Source organism: Anopheles bellator, chromosome 2, assembly GCF_943735745.2.
Source record: "Anopheles bellator chromosome 2, idAnoBellAS_SP24_06.2, whole genome shotgun sequence".
Classification (NCBI taxonomy): domain Eukaryota; kingdom Metazoa; phylum Arthropoda; class Insecta; order Diptera; family Culicidae; genus Anopheles; species Anopheles bellator.
The window spans coordinates 17962849-17974440 of record NC_071286.1 but is presented as its reverse complement, the minus strand read 5'-3'; the positions used below and the strand labels follow the sequence as shown (position 1 = coordinate 17974440).

At 50.3% G+C, this 11592-nt stretch overlaps 1 protein-coding gene across 1 annotated transcript; it reads right to left on the bottom strand.

Annotated features, from left to right (window-relative positions):
• Positions 1–6846: 6846 nt before the first annotated feature.
• LOC131211547 (uncharacterized) lies at positions 6847–11253 on the bottom strand. The gene is made up of 4 exons (XM_058205050.1): positions 11107–11253; positions 8665–8782; positions 8403–8590; positions 6847–7766 (listed from the first exon to the last, which is right to left on the bottom strand). The coding sequence occupies exons 2-4, from the start codon at positions 8753–8755 to the stop codon at positions 7761–7763; spliced, it is 285 nt and encodes a 94-aa protein (XP_058061033.1). The 5' UTR covers positions 8756–8782; positions 11107–11253; the 3' UTR covers positions 6847–7760.
• Positions 11254–11592: the final 339 nt, after the last annotated feature.

Here is an 11592-nt window from a genome sequence, read left to right as displayed (position 1 = left end):
GTCAAAACAGTAATTCCGGTTAATTTTTCAGACAGACACGCACACTCGGAACAGCGATGAAAGAAAGACTCCGATCAGTGGGTACCCAGTAACAGACTCAAACACAGGCTCAGAAGCTAGCACTCCCAGGAGGAGACCAGTGTTTGGGAACAACGACCGTTTGGTACGATGGCGCCCCTTGGTACTTGCTGTCTCACGATTGCACTAATATCGTAATTTGGCTCTGCGCCGGAGAACGTAATCTTAGACCTAGCCAACAACAGCGGCACCCTTCACGGTGTCTCCGATAATGGAACACCCTCATCAATTAGTAAATGCGACAAATTTCGTGCTGTGCTTGCTGGTGCTACTGTGGCCGCTGCAGACAACCTCCGCGGGTGCCATCATTTTGAGCGGCAATACCCCGATCGGCACGGGACCACCGGTGGCCGGCCCGGTCACCGGAGGAGCGTCGATTATCAGCAACAATCGCGATAAGTCCTACTTGAAAGGTACGTCTGGCTTCTGCAGCTAGCGGAGGCGCTTTATAGGGCATCCGCGTGGCTTAATGCCTCCTGACAGTATGCGCTGCGTCTGGGGTCTGGGGTCTGGAACTGGAACACCTAACTGTTGGCTGGGCTGCTCACGCAAGTGGGTGTCACTTGGGGTCGACACCCGCACTCGAGTTCCCGACCGCCGATGTTTTATGACTTCAGCCCGACTGCGTCGTCATAAATTGGCGAAAGTTTTCATCGCATACGTCGGAATGAGCGCATGGTGAGCCTTTATCTCCAGAGTACGCATCAATTCCCTGGTCTAGTGTATGGGGATATGCATTTTTTGTGATTTGACTGAAACTAGTTTGAAGCGGGAGTGACGTTTTGCAGATAGTTAAACTGTGGCCCTTGGCGGCTCAACCATATTAAACGCTGGTCCTGGCCTTTGAATAAGCTTTGAAACACGTCAGGAAACTGGTTAGAAAGTTGTAGATAGTTTGCCAGTACAGCAAACCAGATTTAAATGGTACAATCTATTGGGACAGAGTTTACTGATGATGAAATTTTATAGAGTTTGTTGAGTTTGAATAACAATAATAGTAATATTATAAATCGTAATAATAGTAATTTGAATAGTGAAGAACTAAGTTAAAATTGGCATATCTGTTTAAAAGCTTTGCAAAATTGTTTAAGCATTGTATTTTCAAGTTGCTCTATCTGAAAAAGTCCAAACATTAAATTAATTTATTTATAAACATCGATTGAAATTTAAACCACTCCAATAAGGTAGTGACACTGACTAATTTACAATGTGAACAATGCGACAATTAGTAAAAGTGAACCTCAGCACCTTTGGCCAGATTTTCCAAAATTATGCAAATCAACATTACACTTTGATTGCCACGACGAACGCAACATGTGGTCCTAATGCCGGCCATAACGATGGCAATGGAGGAGCCGTTACGCTTACACTAATGTTTGGTCAAACACATAATGTGCGAGGAACAACATGTGCAGCACCCATCCAGCTAGTGGCCACACCTCCATCCAATTTGACTGCCACTGCCACATGCTCCAGCTCCTAGTTTCTTCGCCACAACAGCAACTACTACTTCAAACGAAGAAGGGTGGCGTCATTGTGGCGAGTGGTCCCGGAACCAGGAAGAACGCCTCTTGCGTTTAATTTATTTTATCGCACTTAATTATCTTGCCGGCGTGCAATTTTATAATCAAATAGAACCACCCCAAAACCTTGCGGCACTGTAAAGGAACGCAACCACTCCGACGCGGCCGACAACCGGCGTGGAAGCGTCGGCAACCCTTCAGCGTCGCTTACCCTTCAGCCTCGGGATGTCCATAATTGTTCGGCGCGGTCTGGATTCCGGAAAATGGTTGGAGATCGAGCAAAAGTTTGTCATGCCGAGAGCATCCGCGGTCCGGGCCGCCGGCGAGGTATCGAAAGATTGGACCCGCTTCGAGGGGTCGAAAACTTTTGCCATTTCCGTTTCCGGTCGTTGGCCGGCGAGACTTTTTCCCACACGTGGTACGCACGGTTGTGCCGAAAGGGGTTTGTAGGGCACTGAAATGCCGTAAAGTGAACACCTGTCATCTGGCAAACAGGAAAATGGACTGGAATGGACTTCGGAAAGAACGAGCTACCACGAACAATGTAAAGCTCCACATGCCGGCTCAAAATATGAAATATTATGTACCGGAAGATAAAAGAACTCTAAATGATCACATGATAAATATCGGTTTTATTTGTTACCGTCGTATTAACCAATTTGGATTTGAAAGCCATTTGTAGCAGTTAAGAAGTTTATAGTAGTTTGCATTTCAAGATCTTCAGATGAATTGCTGGGGCGGACTGGAGTCCATTTTCCTCGTTCTAATTACATTAACAAAATTTTAGTTTTAAAGTCAGAGTCTTGAATAAATTATGGCCCACGTGAACGGAATGGCCCTTTTCTACGCAAATCACAATACGAAATGTTGATTTTTGAAGTGCAGATTTTTCCAAAAGAAACGCAATTTTCGTTCGCAATATTTTCAATTCATTAAGACGTGCAAATAAACATTACACGGATAGCGGAATATTGAATTTTCAATCAGTGCCCAAACTGGCATCAAGGGCCAATAATTTTATGCGCATTCAGAATTGAGATTCATGGGGCTGCACTTTGCTGTTCGGCAGATTGATTTTCAATCTCAGCTCTCGTAAATCTCTTCATCAGCTACGGCTGGTCAGCTGGTCCTTCCGTCGCTTGTTACGGCAATTTTAAAACGGATTTGCGGCCGACACCGGTGATGCCGAAGGTAGTACGTCGTTATGGTGGTAATATTCGACGAAGAGCATCAAACAAAGGATCCTCGACGAAGAAAAAGTTTCTCATTCAAACGGATTAATTGGAACCTGGCACCGAAGGCCTTTCGAAGTGCAGTCGTTCTGTCTCAAAGCGGTAACTACCCACATTCAATCCTAATTAATCATTCCACCGTCTGTGTTCGATACAGCGTCTCGCTGGCTCGATGCATCAAAAGACCTCGCCTGGAATTGCGATACATTCCTCGAAACAGCATTCAATGCATAACGGTTGGGTAATCACGAGCTGGGCAAAGCGTATCCTTAACATTGCAGAACGACCGCTTGTCTTTATCTTGCAACATTGTTGGAATGTCGGATTGTTCCTTCCGCGCGTGCTAGGTCCGATCTTTGCCGTCTGCAGAGCCGTCGAAACCATTAGCAGAGTTGTTAAACGATTTCGAATTGATTCTGGCGATACAACCTAATCATGGGCACTTACGAGAGCACGAACATCACCCTCGGCGATCGGATCGCTGGCTGGCGATTCTCGAATGGTCTTGGTCCTAGGGCGCACAGGATCCCCCCCTAGGCCAATGATTACTGTTTCCGTCGTCGACCACTCCGCTCCGTCGATGGGACAGTCGGGCCCCAAAAGCACCGAAGGAATCCGGCGGAGAACTAATTGATTGGCCGATTGAACTTTTTGCTGTTCGTCCTTTTTCGGTTCGCTATCATTTATCCCCGCCGGCCATCCCAGTGTAGGGACCGTGATGGACCTTTTTCCGGGCCCAACCCGAAGACGAGGCCTAGAATGGCTTCCGGCGAGACTTGGCGAGCAAATTGGTTCATTCCGAAAATGGTTCGATTCCCTCGTTTGTCACGGCTCTAGATCGAAGGGTCCACCCGGACGGAGTTAAGAAAACATAAATACGTATGCCTCGTAGCGAACTTCCGGAGCGCCTAACCGGGTTGGCCCAGTGGAAATACATAATTACATTTTCATTAACTGGCACATCGATTAGATCGCACTGTTACTGTTTTTGCCTCGTTCGGTCGGCCAGTTTAATGGTGCCCACTTTTTCCCGGTTTTGGTGAGAAGTAATAGATAATAGCCGAGCTCTAATGAATACTTAGCAGCGATTGCCACTTGGTGATTCGTTTCGAACATGGCCCGAGCGGCACCATTAATTAAAGACGGCGCCAGCAATGGCACTAACTCTCGCAATCGGTCCTCTTATCTAAGATAGCATTCGGGGTTCCTCGATGACTAGGCAGTTTGGCCGAGGTTGTGTGATGTAATCTAGTCCTATAACCCGAACCGTACGATGCACTGTAACTTATTTATGACTATTCGGTGAATGTATTTATGGTTCTCCTTCGTGATCTAACCCGTCGTTGACCACAGGGTGCTTCGCCACACACCAAATTCTGATTGTGATGTAGAAGTAGCAAGGACACACATGGACTTTGAGGACTGTTATAAGAAAATGCGTCTTTCAAAAAGATGACAAATGTAATGAATAAATTAACGAGGTAAATAGCTATCCTAAGGTTCTTATAAAATCACAATCATGCTGTTCGTCAGGTAAACGAGTCAAGAGTGAAACAGAAACAGAGGTAAACGAGTCAAGAGTGCGCCTTAGCACAGCCCAAGACCTCCGTCCGCCTTGTTTTACAATTCTTTTTCATGCCGGCAATGTAGGGAAATTAGTGAGGCTTCGCCACTCTTTCTTGTCCACTTTGTTCTCCCTCGCACTGTGTTGTTGCTCCTGGCCGAATGTAAAGCGGAGGGCAATTTAACCCTTAATTACACCATTCACACGATCCTCGGGATTTGCATTTGCGGAAGAAACTAAATTATGGCATCGCTTCATTCAGTCGCACTGGCAAAAAGGAAGAGGGCAATTCTGGGAACGCCTGTTTTATCTTGCCTTGGTCCTTCCTTTTATGCGACCACGCGAAATGGCGCCATTTGTTGCATGCTTAAAGCTCTCGACGACGGCGACGGCGACGACGACGACGACTGGGAAACTATTCTGGCGCGAGAATCCAATTACCGGCAGTTGTAATGTCGTCGGAATGCAATCCAATAAAATCATCTCCTGCAATCATCGTCTAGCCGTTTACGGTGGACGCTTTCATCGCGCCTAACGCCTCGGGGGCGCGCGCTGCGCTATCAAATATCCGTTTCCGGTACCGCTTTGCCGGAGCTATTACCGGTGCGCTGTGGCACCTACTCTGGTGGCCACAGACCAACAGCCCGAGGAGCCACAATGGCCTGCGGCTGACACCGTAGCCACCCGATAATGGCTCGTTGTCGGACCCACTGATACGGTGGAAGGTGTTAAATGGGTAAATGGTTCAGGTGCCGTGAAGTTGCACCAGATGAGTGAACCAAGTGTCCGGAAATTTATGTTGCGAACGCGATCCAATACGTGCCCCGGGGCGTTCAGCGCGATGTTGAACAATAATTTTCTCTTTTCACGAAACAATGAGCACCTTAATTTGTAAAACAAAATGGTTTGTTCTTAGAAAAGAATGAGAAAAAAGCACGCCAGATGCTGCAGCGAACTAGTCACTTACTAAAGCTTTTCGATCAAGACTTGGCCCGATAGCAGCTGGATTCGGTGTCGTGTACGATCGCATGTTTTGCGCCACAGAACCAATGGCACACCGTTCCGAATTCCGGTGTTACAAACAAAAGTCTCAACACTAAGCTCCGGAGCGTGCACTCTAGTCTATTGCACCGTCAGACAGAATAACTAAGCTTCCTATGCATATTGTATTTATACATATTCGTTGAGTCAGCTGCTGGAAAGGATTATCGAGCTGAAATGTACAGTCTTTACTCCGCCCAGCACCGTCGAGACTTCCCTCTGACACGCCATCGATCAACGATCTACGTGGCGCGTGGGAAAAAGAAACGAAACTCAGCAAACAAATGAAGGACCGTTCCGTTCCATTCCATTCCGTCACGTCGTCTCGTAGGGCGTACCCAGCCATACGTTGACGTTATGAATATTTGATGCCGCAAAGTGCTTTTCGTTTCGATAACGCACACTTCGGACCCCTCGGATATGAGCACATTCAGGCACACAAGCCGGCGGTCCATTTTCCCGGAAACCCATGATTTCGTAACGGGCAACCGTGTGCCCGTGTGTGATTGAATTTTACGTTTCATAACTTTAACTTTCAAAGCCTCAGCTCCAGTTCCTCCCACCAGCCACCTGTTGCATCATCCGAGCCATCGGAGGAACACGTGGTTCCGTCTCTAATTCCGCGGACGCTTTGCTACCGAAGCGAACCGCGGCATTCTTCGCGATACGCGCAAAGTAATTGCTGCAACTCGCTCGGGGCCCACAAGTGCTTCCCGGGACTTCGCAGCGTGGGACATTCCCGTTAATGATGCCAAGGATTCGTGGCCAAGATCGACGAACTGACTGTGCTAACGACGTTCGCGAGCGTGTTTCACCGTTGTTGGCACCAGTCCCGAAATGGCACAGCGAACGGAGTCGTTGGGAGCATAATGGGCGCACGTTAAAGTGAATTCGTTTCGGACGGTTCGAATGTTCGCCGGCCATTAGGAAAGATTGTCTCTGTGTCTCTGTGTCGCCGAACGACACAGCATTTTCCGGCACGATCGGTAACATCCGGGTTTGCTCCTTCGGCGCGCTCCTTCCAAATTAAATCCAATTACGGCCATCGTAAGATGTAAGATGTATAAAAATAAAAGCCTTTTTTTTCTTCTAGTTCTTCTCAATTCATGCGGGAAAAGTATAAACAATTAAAATTCCTATTACAGATCTGAATTGCACGGGTCCGCATCGCTTTTGAAGTAGTTACACGACTCAATTAAATATTAAACGACTTAAAAATGATGGAAGTCGATGTGGTAGTCGTAGGCCATTAGGTTGCGATCGAAACTTGAGGTCGCACATGGTCCCTCGTTGCTGGTCGGCTACCTCGTTCAGTTCTCGAGGAACTCGAGAGCCATTAAACGCAATTCGGTTGGCCGGCTTCGGGAAACTCCATCCACCAGAAGAAGCAGAAACTCTCCGGAACCCGTCGATGTAAACGATTTTATTAATTTTTTTCATTTTTTTCGCTCTCATAACTTACAGCCTTTCGATTGTACAGAATAAAACAGAAAAAATATGTTACACGTACGGTAAATGAAAAGAAAAATATAGATTTTCGGGGGTTGTGGCTTCCGTGGCGCCCGCTTCTTGGCGCTCCCGGTGGTGCGGTTCGGCGTGGCTCCCTCACCCAAATGGCCTTCCATTGGCTGCCCGGGCTGCGGACGATTTCCGGGATGCGTTCGACGTCCATTCTCGTTCCGCTCCGCCGTGGCCCGCTTGTCCGCGCGTTGGTTCGTGATCGGTTTGTGTGACATGTCGGCAAGTCCAGGCACCCGGCGTTTGCGTGCGTGCGTCGCTGTCCGATCTGATCTTCCCTGGCACTGGCTCGTGGATCGTTTGGTGTTTCGTTCGTCGAGTGCCAAAAGACGAGCTGGCGCGCGTTAGCAATAGTTAGTCCGTGCATTGTATCGTCGTTGGTGTCCGTTGTTGTTGTTGTTGTTGTTGTGTAGTACTAAACCAAATTTTTATTCTTCGTCTGAAGCGGGCTAAGTTTTCGCCGCTGTTCGTTAGAAAAGTTTGGCCGCTCGAGGGAACCGAAATTAGGAACTGGGAAGTTGGTGGCATCGATGGCAAGGTGATGGTCTCGCGCACCCCACACATCCGTCAGCCGCTCGTGGTGCGTGAGGTGGAAGTCGCCCAACGAACCGAAATGGAAAACCAAAATAACGAACAAACAAAAAGGAGGTGCTCTCTGATAGTCATCTGGCAGGTCTGAGGGAGTCCTACAGCGTCCCTGCGTGTGTAGGTGTGATGTTGTGCAAGTTGCTGATTCGGGTTGTTGTCCAAGAACTTAGGGGAAACATTAAAACATTAATGGTAACAGTGCTCTCTACTCAATGCTTAGCGCTGCGCGTGTCACGGTGTGTTGGAAGAGAAAGAAAGGAAGCAATAGAAATAGAAATTAATAAATAAATAACGTCATCTTTGAGTTCCGGGTGCTAGGATTCATGAATGGAAAGCTGAGGCAACATTAAACAGCACCGGCGAACCACAGGACAAATGTCGTCGACAAAAATACTTTTCTCAATCGCCAACGGAGCGCTCCCCGTATCCATTGCGGACCATTTTTCACCATTTAGACTGACAACGTCGAGCATGGCGACGCACTTTCGTCCGTCCGTCCACCCGTCCGCCCGTTTCTAAATTGCAAACAATTTTCGTGCCCAAGGAGAGTTCAGGGTGCCGGTGGCTTCCGAATATGAGTGGCCCATCTTGCGAGTGTTTGATAAAAATAAAAGTGGCACCGACACATACTCTGGCCGCGGCGGACTTATTTTGATCACCTTGAACGCATTCCTCGGCAGCGGTCGCGCGGGTCTAATGCTTTTTTTTCCGTTTCGGTGGCGGTGGGTGGCTATTTTTATGCGAAGATGCTCTCCTGCAAACGGGCGAAAGACCCACTTCGTTCGGGTGACGCCTCGGTTGACTAATGGGCGATCGGTGAGGGAACTGATAACCGGGTGGTGGGGCCGGGACACTTACTCTGGTCGAGAAGTCGCGTGCGTTGATCTTTCTCGGCGTAACTCCGTAGGTGTCCTTGCTGACTGGGTTGTAGTGGTAGCCGGGCGACTTGACTCTTTCGCAGGCGAATTTCGAGTCACTGTAGATGCTCGTCGACTCGAGCGACGAGGTGTAGGTGCGCTTCTCCTTGGCCATGATGTCCTGCGAGCCTGCGGGAGTCAGAGACATATTCAGATCAGACTGCGGGACTGCCCCCCCCATGCCGCCAGTTCTCCGTTCTTACCCTTGAGCGATTTGAGGTAGGTGTTGAAGAAGCGAGCCTTCTTGCTGATGGGCTCGTAGCTTCCGATCATTTCCAGATGTGGCTTGAACATTTTCGGTTGTGTGTTTCGCTGGTTAATCTACAACGGAAGATGGAGCAGGTTGAGAGGAAGCGGACAAACGTGCCGACGAGTTGTCCTAGCCTAATGCCCCCGGTGGCCATCCAGCACGTTTTTAATGCCATTCCGGTTAGTATGCCAACTTTAAATGCAATCTACGACCACGGTGACCGAAGGTATCTTTTTACGGGAGAAAAATTATCCCCCCGTTTGTTTTGGGGTTCACCATTGTTCGGAAGTCCTCGGGCGGGATGTAATTCAATGCCAAACATCCTTGGCAACCGAACGAGAAAATGGGGGGGATGTAACCGGGGAACCCGGGCCGATAATTATGCGCCGGACGGGCAAGTTTGGCCAACAAACAGACTCTCGAACACGGCTGTCCTGGACCTGGTGTAACGGAGACCGACACGGACGGCCCTTAACTTTTGGCTTGCCACCCCGAACCGAACCCAAACTCGGTGCAGCATCCGACTACAATAGGCAAACATATGGTGGCCGGAACAATTTACGATACCCGACAAGAGCCGGCGAGAGAGAGAGAGGAGAACGAACTTTACGAGCTTGTTGAAGTATTTCGTCCTTTTTTTATGCTCCATTTTCAGCAAATAATGGTTTCGGTGTATTTTATTGTGCGCTGGCCCCAAAGTTCACGGGTTGGGGCCTGGGTCGACGGCCCGGCCCAAGAATGTGCCGGGCCGAGCCGGGTGTTTCGTCGGTACGCACAGGGTGGTTCTCGCAGGGGTCCCGAGAAATGTGATCTTTGCGTTGGGCCGGTGCAGCGTGAGCAAATTACTCACATAGCACTGCACGCCCTGCCGTCCCGGTACCACCCCCCCTCAGCCCTGTGGGAGGCACGTTTGGCGCCTATAAGTGAAACTATTTTTAAAAAAACTATGCTACACCAAGACCCGACTCGCCGCGGGTGCGGTCAGCGGCGACAAAGGTGTTGTGGTCCGAAGGGCAACAACGGCTACTGCTAGGTGCCCTTCCTGGTGCGTGTGTGGTTGTGTGGGTGGGTGCGTGGGTGATGAATCACCGGCCGAGCCACTGGCGTCCTCGGCGCCCATCAGGGTCGGGCGCTCTTGATTGCTTTGTGCGCGTGGTTCGCAAAAAAAAACCGGCAACGAATTGGTGCCCTAGGTGCAGTTTTCCGTTATTACATTTGAGCGAATGAGCTTTTCTTCCCGCTCCCCGTTCAGACCCCTGCGACCCATGCTCCCTTGCCTGGTCTGGCTGCTGTGGTTCAATTGCACACAGGGCGCAAGCACTTTGGCGGAAAATAACGCCGAAAAATGGCAAGCGTCACGGGTCCCTCAAGGTGGCCTACCGTCCGCTCCGGGCGCCTTCCCCATCGGGGACGACCAAATAGCAAACGAGCAGCGAGCAAAAATAAACATAATTTTTGCCACCACCAACCGTATGAGGCACAGTGGCACACATATAGAGAGGCGCACGAGCGTGCGGTCTCATGTGGGGAATTGGAAACCTTTTTTTTTTTGCGGTTGGTTGGCGGAATTATTTTTATGCTTTCAACGCGGCGACGCTCGTGGTCGCGGTCGAGGCGGGTCGAGGCGGGAACCGAGGGAAAGGGCCCCGGTGCGGGACGAAAGGCGAATAAACAATTGAAGAGTGGCAACCGATTAATTGACCACTCGGGATCATCTCTCTCTCCCTTTCCCTCTCTCTCTCTCTCTGTTGGTCTTGGAGGTCTGATTAGCTCGCAAATTCTGTGACACTAAACAGAAGTGCTCCCAGCGTGGTACAGGGTGGTGCATCGAGATGATTACTCTCACCCTGGCTCGCAATGCATTCGCAACCACCGGGACCGGGAACATTGGCGGCGGCTCACCGATAACCGCCATGCCAGGCGTTATGCTCTCGCTCTCGGTGCTCGGCGCGCGTGCTTAGCGGTGGCAATTATTTTTAGCAACTACCCGATAGCTCAGAGCTCTGAGGTCTGGCCCAAGTACACAGCGCTCAATGGCCCCGATCCGGGAGCAACGGCATTTTCACGGTCCCCGGTGAACGGGACACGGGAACGGGATAAAATTTAAATTTCCACGCATCTCGGTTACACTCAACCCGCGGGGGTTCAAATTTCGATTGTATGATGCAACATCGCAGCGCATCGCACACGGTACGAGGGTCCCTTTTTATGTTTCCGTTGCACATTAACTTCATCGATAGCTCAGGGTACTTCACATCACCGAGCCTACACCGTACGGCACCGAGGCGGAAACTCTGCAGCACTGAAGTCACCACAGGCACTAGGACTTAGGGGATAGCAAACGGGCACCCAACAGAGCAGGGCTAATGGCAAAATGGTGGTGGTGATCGCTTACGGGTTCGAAAGCTGCAGCAGGCGGCCAACTGTCCTCCGTGTGAGATAACTCGAGACTGATTAGCGCGATACTGGTGAGGGTTTAAAAACCTGCGAACCCGCCCGACCGACGGCGCTGGCCGGATCCTCGGGACTCTCTCGCTCGGGCTCGCTCGCACTGCCGCTCCCGGGCGCACCGTCTCGCTCCGTCTGCCGGGACGGCCGGGGCGCGGGAACAATGGCAGCGATCGCTGCCAACCCGAAGAGTGGCCCGAAGTGGCGCACCGGTACTACGCGTTTAGCGCAACCTGCTCCTGCCGCTGCTGGCACTCAGCGCCGGGCGCTCACGGAAGGCAGCCAGCCAACGTCATTCCGAGCGGTCCGAGCCAAGGCATCGATGATCGGTGATCGATGGTTTAAAAATATCGCACGTGGCACCAACACCCCGTCCCGCGGGATGGTGCGACGCTTTGTTTTGATCGATCTGACCATGATTCAAGGTTCTGAA